The sequence below is a fragment of the Sus scrofa genome, chromosome 16 (genome assembly GCF_054392235.1).
Source record: "Sus scrofa isolate SSC_HxYL_T2T_F1_AM1 chromosome 16, Sscrofa_HxYL_maternal_Yorkshire_Landrace_v2.0, whole genome shotgun sequence".
NCBI lineage: Eukaryota > Metazoa > Chordata > Mammalia > Artiodactyla > Suidae > Sus > Sus scrofa.
The window spans coordinates 91,496,839-91,509,223 of record NC_139398.1 but is presented as its reverse complement, the minus strand read 5'-3'; the positions used below and the strand labels follow the sequence as shown (position 1 = coordinate 91,509,223).

At 67.5% G+C, this 12,385-nt stretch overlaps 1 protein-coding gene across 10 annotated transcripts in view; it reads right to left on the bottom strand.

The window, feature by feature from the left end:
• SLC12A7 (solute carrier family 12 member 7) overlaps positions 1–12,385 on the bottom strand; it is a 40,079-nt gene that overhangs the window by 20,019 nt on the left and 7,675 nt on the right. For all 10 annotated transcript variants that reach the window (XM_085001656.1, XM_021077137.2, XM_021077138.2 and 7 more), the window contains 4 exons: positions 6,059–6,153; positions 5,554–5,676; positions 2,234–2,380; positions 1,110–1,164 (listed from right to left, as the gene is read on the bottom strand). In XM_085001656.1, coding sequence (XP_084857782.1) covers positions 1,110–1,164; positions 2,234–2,380; positions 5,554–5,676; positions 6,059–6,153 — 420 coding nt within the window. The remainder of the gene's footprint in view (positions 1–1,109; positions 1,165–2,233; positions 2,381–5,553; positions 5,677–6,058; positions 6,154–12,385) is intronic.

The following is a 12,385-nucleotide window of genomic DNA, read 5'->3' as shown; positions in this document are numbered from 1 at the left end:
TCGACCGTACGAGGTCTGCCGTGGACACCGCACCCGACTCCGGGGTGCCCTCTCGTTCTGCCCAAAGGGTTTAGGAAACCCAGGGCCGCTCAGTCACCACTCCTGTCTCACACCTAAGGGCCCGACCCCAGGCACCTGCTGGTCAGCTAGGCGCCCTCCGACTCCGACCAGGGACCCTGCGTGACACCGGCCACCTGGGGCGTGTGTCAGGGCGCAGGCCTCCTGAAAGCCAACTCGAAGGCCATCTCCCCACGCCCGTGGGGCGCACCCCCTTCTCAAGACGTGGGTGTGGGCGCCACCTCCCAGCCTCAGACGGCCGCCCACCCCTTAGGGCGGCCTCCCTGCTCTGCCGAGGGCCCTGCCTGCCACCCCGCTGCCTCCAGGCAAGTTCTGGGGGAGGGGTGGCCACCCAAGCATGCGGCGCAGACAAGCTGGGCTGTGCAATCGTCGGGGAGCAGAAGTCCTCAGGTCACCTGGTGGCATCTCTGCTCCCGAGGCCACTGACCCGCAGCACTGCCCACCCCAGTGATGGGACGGTCACCACACCACTCCACAGCCACGGCAGGCACCCCCACGTCAGGGCTGCCCCCGCCCCCACCCCCTCGGTCAGCACCCGAGGCAAGAAGTCCACCCTGGAGCCTTGGTCCTGGAAACGACTCAGCTTGAAAGAGAACAGTGGGAGTTCCCATCATGACTCAGCAGAAACGAATCCGACTAGTACCCATGAGGTTGGGGGTTTGATCCCTGGCCTCGCTCAGTGGGTTCAGGATCTAGCGTTGCCATGAGCTGTGGTGTAGGTCACAGACACAGCTCAGATCCCGAGTTGCTGTGGCTGTGGTGTAGCCCAGAGACTACAGCTCCGATTTGACCCCTAGCCTGGGAACCTCCATATGCCGCAGGTGCGGCCCTAAAAAGACACAAAAAAAAGAACCCCAGTTTCACGGTGAGTCCCGAGCATGCAGGCTCCAGGGACAGGCCGCAGGGCAGCAGGACCCTGGTCGTGGAAAAGCCCCCAGGGCCGGCCACCCCCTCCCGACGTGGCGCCTGGCGCGAAGGCCTCAAAATGCCGCAGAGGCCACGCGGTCACTCCCCGTCCCCGACGCCCGTACCTGGGACCACGCCGTTGGTGGCGATGGCGCTCATGGAGATGGCGGTCAGCATGGTCTGCAGAGGGAGGGCAGCGTCTCAGAGGAGAAAGGCAGCCCCGGGCCCGGGCAGCGCCACCGGCTGACCCCCGGCTCTGGAGCACAGTGCTGCTGGGCACCAGGCAGCCGGGCGCCGGGCACTGCAAATGCCAAGGCCAAGCTCCCGAGAGCCACCTCGACCAGCCGGCTCAGGGCCCGGTCCAGTGCCCACCCCTGCCCCCTGGGAGCAAGGGCTGCTGGAGCCTCTCCAGGGCGCCTGCCACCCACGTGGGAACGCGGCCACACACACTCCCCCGCCTCAAGTGAGGAGCGGAAGAAACCGCCCCAGGACGCGTGAGGCCCAAGGGCCCCCTGACCAGTTCTTGGGGGCGCAGGCCCAGCTCCGCGAGGCCTGGCTGTGCTCTGCTCTTTGTCCTTCTCAGGGAGGGACTACTCCAAAGCTACTTCCCAGGCAGGCGGGACACCGAGGCCAGCGGCTGAACGCAGCCCCGGTGAGCGGCCTCTCCCTTCAACTGGAATCCCTGAAAACACCCAGATGCTCCCCAGTGGGCAGGGGACCTTGTCTAGTGCAGACCAGGCCAGCTGTGAGCGCTGACAGCCCCAGGGCACTCACCCCCGTGCTGCCGATGCAGCCCCATGAGACTCACCCAGCCCATGGGCAAGGTACCTGGTGACCGCTGGGCCCAGCCTAACACCCACAAAGCCATGTCCCACGCCCACAGCAGCACCAGCGGCAGGCTGTCCGGGGCTCAGAGCAGGGGGCCGGGACTCAGAGCAGGGACCCCGGGGCTCAGAGCAGGGGCCCGAGGTTCAGAGCAGGGACCCCGGGGCCCAGAGCAGGGACCCGGGGCTCAGAGCAGGACCTGGGGCTCAGAGCAGGGACCTGGGGCTCAGAGCAGGACCTGAGGTCAGAGCAGGGACCCCGGGGCTCAGAGCAGGACCCTGGGGCTCAGAGCAGGGACCCCGGGGCTCAGAGCAGGACCCTGGGGCTCAGAGCAGGGACCCCGGGGCTCAGAGCAGGACCCTGGGGCTCAGAGCAGGACCCGGGGCCCAGAGCAGGCCCGGGTGAGGACGCGGCGCCCACTCACGCAGGTGCAGCACATGGACACGATGAGGAAGGACTCCAGGACGCCGGCCGCCCCCACGATCCACGTCAGGCGCAGGAAGAGGATCACGCCCAGGATGTTCTGCAGGCAGGGCAGGTAGACGCCGATGAAGGTGCCCATGCGGGGGTTCTAGGAGAGAGCGCGGCGGGGCCGAGGCTGTGACCAGCCCCTCCCTGGAGCCAAGCGCACACGTGGGGCCCAGACCCTGAACAGGGGGTCGTGGGGCAGGACGACCAGGGCAGGCCAGTGAGCGCCACGAGCTTCCGTTACGCGGAAAACGGCTAAGGCGAGACCGGGGCCGGAGGGAACCAGAACAGCCCCCGGGCCGCCCAAGAGCACGGAGCCCGGGGAGCGCAGGGCTCGGCCCTCCCCCGCCAGGCCCACAGCAGGAGGGGAGACCCCGGGACGGAGGGGGAGCAAGCCAGCCAGGGCCTGTGCCACACGGCTGCAGCCCGCACCCTCAGGAACCCTGACGCGAGGGGAGGCAGGGACCGGCCCCCCTGCCCCACAGCCACGGAGGGTGCGGGACGCCCGGTCCAGACAGAAGCCCGCCGTGAACTGACTCACTTGGAGGAAGTGACCGGGGACCAGCGAGAGTCTGGAGGACGCGCACCTGTGAGTGCTGCCTCCCGAAGGCCCCGGCCTGGCAGCCGCGGCCCGGCAGAGGGCTCGCCCCGCCAGGGCAACAGAGCAGGGGCGCCGGAGGCTCCGGTAAAGCTGGACAGTCCATGGCGGAGCAAAGCGGCCCGGGGAAGCCTCGGGAACGAGGCTGGGGCACACCTGTCCTGCCCGACGGCCAGGGTGACCCCATCAGGTGGTCCACTCTGGGGCATTCTGGCTACAAGAACAGGACGTTGAATGGGGGGGACATGGCTTAACCTGAGGTGTATAACGGGAATGAGAGCTGGGAAGACCTGCCGGGAATGGGCACAGGCTGGCTGAGACGGGGGTCCTGCTGGGGGGGAGGCAGACCCCCGAGGGAGCAAGTGGGCTTCTCAGAAAGTGGACACATAGGAATGCCGGCACTGTGTGCTGGCTCAGGGCAGGTGATGGAGCGGAGACCCCGGGCCCAGCGAGTGGAGGCGGTCAGAAGCCTCGGGCGGACGCCCCCAGCAGCGGCTTCCCATGCTGGGCGCCTGCCCCAGGCCCCCCACCTGCAGGATACCTCAGTGTTTTCTGGTCATGGTTCTGGACCCTGCACACAGAGGTGGGGGAGGAGGTCTCAGGGGCTTTTATTTGTATGAAAAAGAGGCAAACCCGGGAGTTTCCACTGTGGTGCAGCACAAACAAACCCGACTAGTATCCATGAAAACACAGGCTCGATCCCAGGCCTCACCCTGGATCCCACATTGCTGTGGCTGCGGTGTAGGCCAGCAGCTGTGGCTCCAATTCAACCCAGAGCCTGAGAACTTCCACATGGCACAGGTGCAGCCCTAAATAGAAAAAATAAATAAAACAGAAAATGCAAACCCAAGGCGGCAGCTGTGCCTGCTCCTTCTTCCCCGCCTCTGCGACCTGAGCCACCAGGTGCCATGCCCCCGGTCTGAGTAGGGACCCCACCCCCACCCGCCTAGACCCAGCTGGTCCATGGCCAGACTCTGTCCAGCAGCTGAGACGACTCTGAAAGGCCGCGAAGGGGCCCCAGACTCTCATAAAACACAGCTTTGAAGGGTCAACCCGACAGGTTCCAAGGCCCAGGATGCTGGAGGCACCCAGACCTCAGAGAAGGTGCCTTGGGGGGACCAGGCCCCATCTCTGTGCCCCACTTGAGGGACGAGGAGCGCAATTCCTGCTCTGCCCCCCGCCCCGGGTCCAGGGTAGGTCCTAAGTGGGGCCCAGGGAGCCAGGCACCCCCGCAATGGGAGCCCCATCTGCGTGTGCCCAGGGAACCTGCTCCAGTCCCCAGGGGACCGAGGCCAGGGGGCCGCCTGCCCTGCGGGTCTGTGCCAGGAGTCCCCATTGGTCCACACCACAGGTCAGCAGGCTGGACCCAGGTCAGCCTCAGAACAGATTCCAGCAGGTCCGGGCCTCACTTCGGAGCGGGCTGCGAGGAGAGCTGAAAAAGGGCCCGTGACCCCGGGGCACAAGTGCTGACAGGCGGAGGGCCCGACATTCTGCACAGAAGGCCTGCAGCCCCCGAGACCTAGTGCCAGGCAAGAGTCTGAAACCCCAGAAACCCACCCGTGAGCGACTGACCCGCAACCACGGCAGCTGTGACCTCCCCGCAGGGCGGCGTCCCCGCGCCAGAGCAGAACCCGGGGAAGGTCCCATGGGGGAGAAAAGGCAGGGACAGACACGCCGCTGCTGAAGGGCCGCCCGTGCCCGGGGAAGCGGCCTGCACAGGCCCCCCGGGGGACCAGGGTCGGTTACTCCCCTTCCGGGACAACCTCTTCCCCAAACAGTCACCCTCGGGGGGCAGGAGGCGAGCACTAAACCTGCTGGCTTCACGGCAGGAGGAAGGAAAGACGGAGGGCGTGCCTGGGACCTGACCTCCTGCGGCCGCAGGACCGGGGTCAGGCTAGACCTCAGCGTGAGGGCGGCGCTGGGCTCCTGGCACCTCGGCCCCAGGGCTGGCCGGATGGGCGGGCGGACACAGCAGGGAGCGAGAGGGCTGGCAGCCAGAGGGCAACAAGACCCCCCACCTGGCCTCAGCTCCCGCGCTGGGGGGCCACCCAGATGTCCCATCCAGCCATCTGGAGTCGGGGGCAGGGGCTCAGGCCGCACCGCCCTCCTCCTGCCCTCGGGCGCCCCAGGTCACAAGCCGCCCCCAAGAACACAGGACCCCGGAGGCTGTGCTCTACCGACGGCAGAAAACACGGGAAAAAGTCACCCCTTGAAACCGAAAGAAGCCTCCACCCTGAACTAAGCCCCCGGCGCAGAGACAGAGAATCTACTGCTGAGAGGAGGCCAACTTTTTGGCCACGGTTTCGGGGGAGGGAGCCAGAAAGACAGAGAGAAAGACATGTCTCATTTCCCCTGAGACGGGTCCTGAGCAGGTTCTTGTCTCGGGGCGCCGCCCTGCCCTGCGAGCCCTCACCCCACAGCTTCTCCTGGGCACCTGGGTGGCTCTTCCAGAACTGCCCCAAGGTCTCTGCACAGAACCCTCACAGCAGCTGGGCGCAGCTGAGGGCGGACCCCCAGAAACAAACAACCCCCTAAGAAACAGCTTCCGGGAAGAGGTAGCAGGGTCACAGCCCCAGGACTGAGAAACAGGGTGGGGGAGAGGAGGCCGCACCCAGGGTCCTGGGGGAGGGTCGGGGGAGGGGAGGCCCTGGGGGGGGGGCTGGGGGAGGGGCACGCACCTTGACTTCCCGCCTCCGGCTGTCCTCGTCCTCCTCGTGCTCCACGACGCCCTGGCTCAGGTTGGTGTAATTGGCCAGCTTGTTGAGCAGCGAGGACACCATGGGGTTGCTGTCCATTTCCTCCTGTTTGGGGCCAGGACGCCGAGCCAGTTACCCACCTCTGGCTGAGATGCCCCCAAACCGAGCAGATGAGCCAGGGCCCAGCTCTGCCTGCCCTGAGACCCCCAGACCCGAAGCGGGCAGGAGGCCCCAGACACGGGCTGGGCAGGCCAGGGGCCCAGGCTTGGGGCTCCAGGCCACACCGAGTGGGGCCACCAGCGGGGCGGGGGGGACAGGGCTCTCCCGATGGCCTGGATCCAGCCCCTCCAAGGGGCTCCCCAAGGCCATGCCGGGAGCCTCGGTTCACTGTTAGAGGTGGGGTCTTGGGGCTGGGGCCTCTGCTCTTGTCCACACGAGAGAGAGCTCGACGTGCGGCCTGCTGCTCTGGAGGAGAGCGTGCAGGTACCTCAAAGAGAGCCATGCTTCTTCCTTCCAACACGCTCCCTCCGTCCGCCTCCGTGCCGCCGATGAACGGGCTGTCCTCCCTGGGGCCACCATCTCCTGTGGGGGAGGGCACGGTCACGAAAGGAGGCGACCTGGGGCTGGGGGCGGGCGGCTCCGCCTCCCGGTGCCCAGGTGAAGAGCGCCAAGGCGTTGACCGTCCAGGGACCAAGTCCCGCCCTGCCCTTCTGGGACCCACGCCCGACAGCCTTGCTGACACTCCCAGGACACCGTCCCCAGTCGGCAGGGCCCGAGCGGCCCACGGCTGTCCATGGAGGGACAGGCACCTGCACGGGGGATGCGGAGGCTCGTCCCCCAGCAGCTTAGGGTCCTAGCCCCCAGTCCCGGTTTATCACAGCCGCCTCACAGGGACCCCCAACCGTTGGGAGCAAAGCTCCCAGGGAGGATCCTGGAGCCAGACGTAGGCGCGTGGCTGGCATCGCAGCCCTGCCGTCTCCGTGGCTGTTTCTATTGGGAGGGCCTGACCAGCCCGTCCCCAGCTCAGTGTGGCCAGGCCACAGGGGAGCAGATCAGCCCCAGTGCCACCTGGGAGCTCCGGCCAGATCCTCAAATGCGGGTCGGGCATAGGCTCTGGATTCAAAGCGGAAAGAAACACCCCAGCCACGTGGCTCTAACGCGCAGCCCTGCCCGTCCCAGTGGATCGGCGACAACGCCATCCCAGAGGCCACCAGCAAGGACACGGGGCGTGCTCAGGAGCGGGGCCCACTGCAAGTCAGCACCACACAGGCCTCCCGCGTGGGAGGGACCTGGCCCCTGGCAGGAGTGAGGACAGTGGGGAACGGCGCCCAGACCCCAGCGGCCAGTGTGAACTGAGCGGGGACCCCCTGCCCACGCAGCCCCGGCGGGTGACCCACCACGGCCCCACTTCCAGACAGGATCCCCAAGAGGAAACCAGAGCCCAGACGCACACGGAGGGAACACCCCAGCCCGTGCCCGCGGAGGCGCCAGCTCACGTCCCTGGCCCCTCACACGGAGACGCTGGGTCCAGGGCATTGCCACGCACACCCTCAGCTCTCTGGTCCGACAACCCGCAGACCCCGCTCAACTCCCCCTTCCCCACCAAGCCTCCCGGGCCTCCCCGGGTCCCCACGGCCCACGCAGGAAGCCACACGGCAGGCAGACCCGCCCTCTTGCAGACCGAGCCCCTCGCGGCTGAGCCCCAGCAGCCACCACAGGGTAGCTGCTTGGGGCAGGCAGTGCCCGGGGCCGCGCCCACAGCCTACAGGCCACCTACATGGCCTGACGGGGGCAGGGGCGGTGCCAGTCCACCCATTAAACGCGGGGTCAAGGTGAACATGAGGTCACGGCCCCCAAGTGCCACCACGAGGAAGATGGAAGCGAACCTGGTGGGGGGGTGACCTACAGCCTCGGCTGCTCAGAAGACTGAGGCCAAGAGTGTCAGGCAGCTCTGGAAAGTTCCGGAAAGAGGGAGGACGGGACGCGGAGCGAGCCCGATTCTTTCCAGAAAGTGAAGATGAAATCCGGGTAAGCCCTTCAGTGAAGACCCTGATTTGGTGGCGAGCTTGTCTCAGGAGACACGGCCTCGAGGGCGTCACCCTGCCGGCCCTTCGCCCCGATCCCAGCCTGGGGGGTGGCGGGAGCCGCGGGTGGCCTCACCCGGGCAGGGATGCTCTTGCAGGTTTTCCCGAGTCAAGAGTTAGGTCAAGACAAGGTTTACAAACCCAACTAGCTCCAAGGAAACAATAAACCACCCTGGGAGTCTGGCACAGCCAGGTCTTCAGCCACACCTCCTTCCCGGGCCTCCCCACCCGGGCGGATCCCTCCTGGAAGCGAGTAGTCCCTTAGTCCGCGTCTCTGCAGCAAACGGAGGACCCCTCGAGACCAGACTCAGGAAGTGCAGGCCCTGCCCCGGCTGCCCGGGGTCGGGGGGCGGGTGTCAGGTCCCCCGCCCCCCCGCCACCTGACCTTGGACAAAGTCACGGGAGGCTCCGGGGACTCGGCACCTGGGACTCGTGTTTCTCCGCTGGGAAGAGGCGGCAAGTGTGGGCAGGGCCTGGCTCAGCTCGGGCCCCAGCTTCCCCGGGTGCCCTCTGCCCCCACCTGGCTCTGCACAGCCTGGCCCTGGGGGGGCTCTCAGGGGGCGGGCACCGGACCTAGAAACAACCTCCTACGCTGATCTGACGCTCCCAGGGCGGGGTGGCCGGGAAAGCGGGAGCTCAGCCTCAAATAGGAGCCCAGCTGGCCCGCCCTTCCCCTAAGACAGAGGGAACGCCTGGAACAGAGGACTGGGAAGGAACAGAACAGACGAGGAGCCCCCAGGCGAGCGCTCGCTGAGGGACCCAGAAGGCCCACCAGACAGACTGACTCAGGCCAGGTGGCCGCTAGGTCCCAGGACCACCCTGGGGTCCGAGAAACCAGAAACAATGACGCGGACGCCACACAAGGCGTGGACGTGGCCAGGTCACGTGCGCGCAGCACGCCTGGGCAGGGCGGCCGGGCTGAGCGGCAGACGGTGGCCTCGGGCTCTCCACTTTGCTGCCGTAACCAGAGCAGCACACGCGACAGGTGCGGAAAATGGAGAAGACACACAAAACAAGCAAGATGAACACCCCTGGCAGCCCCCCAGTCCCTCCACCGGCCGCACGCAGCTCATGGCCAACGGCGAGTCCCGTTCGCAGAGCCGTAAACCATGGCGCATCCCTTCAAAAGAACACACGTCCCTTCATTTCCTGACACGCGTCCAGTCCGTCAGCCCCAGGGGCGCTCCCTACAGGCCTGGGGACGTGGCGGAAGGGAGACGGGCATCTGGGGCACGGACGGGTTAGGGAGCAGCGGGCAGGAGCCTGACAGCAGCCTCCTCCTCCTCGACTCGGCCACGTGGAGGCTCTCCATCAGAATTCAGCTGCTTCCACCCGAGGGCCCACCCGCCCCAAACCGGAAAGCCCAGGAACCGGTACCTGGAAGTGTCCTCAGACTCCCCGCTGCTCCCACCTCCGCAGGACACTCGACTCTGCGTTTGTTTCTCGAGGGAGGGACAGGCTACAGTCAGTCCGCACAAAGGAAACCTGGGCCCAAGCACCACCCAGGGCCTGACCCACGCGTGGGGCTCCGCAGGCCCCGGCGTCTGGGGAGACCCTCTCCCGCCCCACCTGGGTGAGAGCACCTGCCAGGAGGGGTCCTCCTCGGGCTGAGACCCCGGGTTTCAGGGGGCCACGTGCCTGGGCCTGCGCCCCCCTCGTCACTCTGCTTGTTCATGATGACAAGTACCCAGGACAAGCCTGACATGACGAAATGCTGGGGACACAGGTGCCAGAGGGCAGCCCGGCCTCACCAGCCCCGCTGCGTCCTCCTGGGCGGGTGGCCTGCAGTGTCCCCACGGGGCACACAGCCCCAAGGTCACCAGAAGCCTACACTGTGTGGCGGTGGCTGCCAGGCTGCGTGAGGAGGGCAGGACCCACGCCTACGGTCTCCAGGCAGGCGTACTCCCGGCGGACAACCCGGCCGCGGTCACCCGCTCTGATGGACGGGCCAGGCTCAGTCTCGAATGTTTAATCACAGCAACAGCCTGGAGGTCACGAGATGAAGCCTACACCATCGGCCTGGTCCTGCCTCACCCCACGTCCAGCTCTGAAAACCGGCAGTCGCCTCACATTCAGACGTGGCTTTAAACCTGTTCATCTGATGACACAGATGCTACCACGGGCTGCATCACACAGGAATCACGGCCTCGGGGGGTCCAAGGCTGCAGCTCCTGCCAGCCGGGCCCCCAGCGTCCACCCTGCGAGAACCACAAGCCTCGGCTCCGGGAGGCGGGTGGGTGGGGGTCGGGGGAGAAACGCGGCCAGGCCAGGAGGTCCCCTCAGAGTCCCCACCTCCCCACGTGACCCGCGCCTCTCATCACCCAGGAAAAGGGCTAATTTGTCCTTAAAACAAGGACCCTTCAGCCGATGAACTGCATGGAACAGCAACAGTTAGGGGTCTCTCAGGGCCTGGGATCGAGGTGCCCGGGATCGAGGGGACCAGGAGGGAACCGGGGGGACTCGGGGAACCAGACGGGGAAACACAGGCTGTGCCCACGCCCGCGTGCCCGGTGCTGCCTCCGGGGACCCCAGAGCCCGTGACAGTCGCCCCTCCAGCACAGAAACGGCCGTCAGAATTCAAACACCCAGAAAAACCATGCGCGCCGAGCACCAGCCCCACGTCTGGCTGGGGCTTCCGACGATCACGTTTTGCTTTCCTGGTTTCCTGGGACCAGCAGACTCGTGCGGTGGGCAGAGTCCACGCTCCCTCCGGGGTCCTCCTGGAGCAGCCGCACAGCGTCTGGTCCAAGGACATCAGACATGTCCCACTGCAGGCCCTGCCGCACCCCAATGGCGCAGGCTGCAAAGACCAGCAAGGCCGGCGACACTGTCACAGCCCCTCCCCCGTCCCTCCCGCTGGCCCTAAGCCCCAGGAAGCCCGTGCCACGGTCTACACCTCAGTGTGGCCCGACCAGGCTTGGGGTCCGCCCAGCTGCTGGTCTTCCCCAAGGCTCAAAGGAAAACCCCCGTCGCCAGATGAAGGCACGACACCCAGGCCAACCTGTCCCAGAGGTCATGGCCCTGGACGGGGGTGGCTGGCAAGCCAGTGCTCCCAGAATGACCAATGGCGACAGGTCAGCAAGGCCCGACCAGGCCCGGGACCCAGAGCCTAGGCCGGGCCCACCAAGACCACCGCCGCCAAGCCCTCCGGAAACTTTGAGCAGGACAGCTGGTGCCTGCTGCTGAGAGCCCAAGGCTCAGGGCCCACCGGGGCCGGTGGGCAGGTGCTCGGCGCTGACCAGCGCCCCTCCTCCCTGTGAAGGCAGCCCTGAGCCGTGGACCGGGCCGTGCCTTGCCGTTCACCACAGCCGTTCTGAGAAGCCCGCACGCAGCCAAGCGACGCCCCACCCCGTCCAGGTGCGGCCCGATGCAGCTCAGGGCACCGCAGCCACCCACCTCCCCCAGGGCAGCCTCTGCTCTCCCACCCTCACCCCGTTTCCTCCACATCAGGTTTGATGCCTGGCTTCTGGCTGCGCCAAATGCAGATGTAACCCCGACATCCATAAATGCGAGGTAGTGACCAGAGATAGCGCAGGACCCGGCGCCCTGGGGACGGGAAGCCGCGGGCGCCCTGGACTCCCGTCCCTGGAGGAGAGTGAGCGTCCCCATCACCCTCCAGCCAAAAGAGCTGAGCCTGCTGCGGGGAGAGGCTGGCCACAGAGGGGCCCTTCCTGCCGAGGGCGCGGCCCCCTCCGTCTCTCCCTCTGCCGGCACGGCCTCCACGGGCCCATCTCCACCCGCCACCCCCCAGCACCCCCCCCAGCACCCCCTCCCCCGAACGCCCCTCCCCCGAGCACCCCCTCCCCTGAGCAGGCTGCGCTCTCCTCCTCCCGCCCTCCTGCAGCCGCCCTCCTGCAGCCGGGCCTGGGGGGCCCAGGGCTTCGGGGGGAGGGGCAGAGCCTGGCCTCCGAGGCTCAGTGGCCGAGGCCCCTCCCTGCCACCCAGTTCGGGTCACGCAGGGCCTGCAGCGAGGCCAGCAGGGGCGGCGACCCGTCTGCGCCACCCGGGGCCACAGGGCCTCCTCGCGGGGGGTCCGCCGGCCCGACGCCAGCACCTGGGCTCGCGGAGAAGCGTTTTCAGGTCCCGGGACCATGACCCATGACCTCTGACCCTTGCCGCGTGGCCTCCGGCTCTGCAGGCAGGAGGTGGCCAGACCGGCAACCCAGCGGCTGGCAGACTAGGCCGGCGCCGCCCGGAGAGGCAGGGCCGAGACAAAAGCTCTGTATTCGCGCCCGAGATCCCCAAGTGTCGAGACGCGGCGGGGTCCCGCTGTAACAGCAGGTTTCTGGCTGAAACAGAAACCCGTTCTGTGGGAAAGAGAAACGCTGAGAACTGCCCGCAGCCCCGCCGGCGGCGTCTCCCCCGCGGGTCCTCCGAGGGCTGGCGCCTTCCCGCCCGCTGGCCAGCGACAGAAGCACCTGCCCGCAGGCGAGCACGCGAGGACCCTCTCCGTCCGCCCCCAGACGCGGCCTGCGGGGTCAGCGCGCCGGCTGCCACGCTGGCTCCCCTTTCCTCACACCCGCCCTTCTGCCCGGGTCCCCACCTCGAGCAAAGCGGCCCTGCTCACGGCCAAAGGCCACGACGGCCTGGCCTGGGCCCCCAGGTGCAGGGGTGACGCACCCACACCCCGGAGCCCAGGCCTGGGGTGGACGCTCTGCCTGGACGGGCCAGCAGGGCCCAGGCACAGCACCTCTGCCAGGCTTTCCTGAGGAGACAGGGCCCTCACTTTC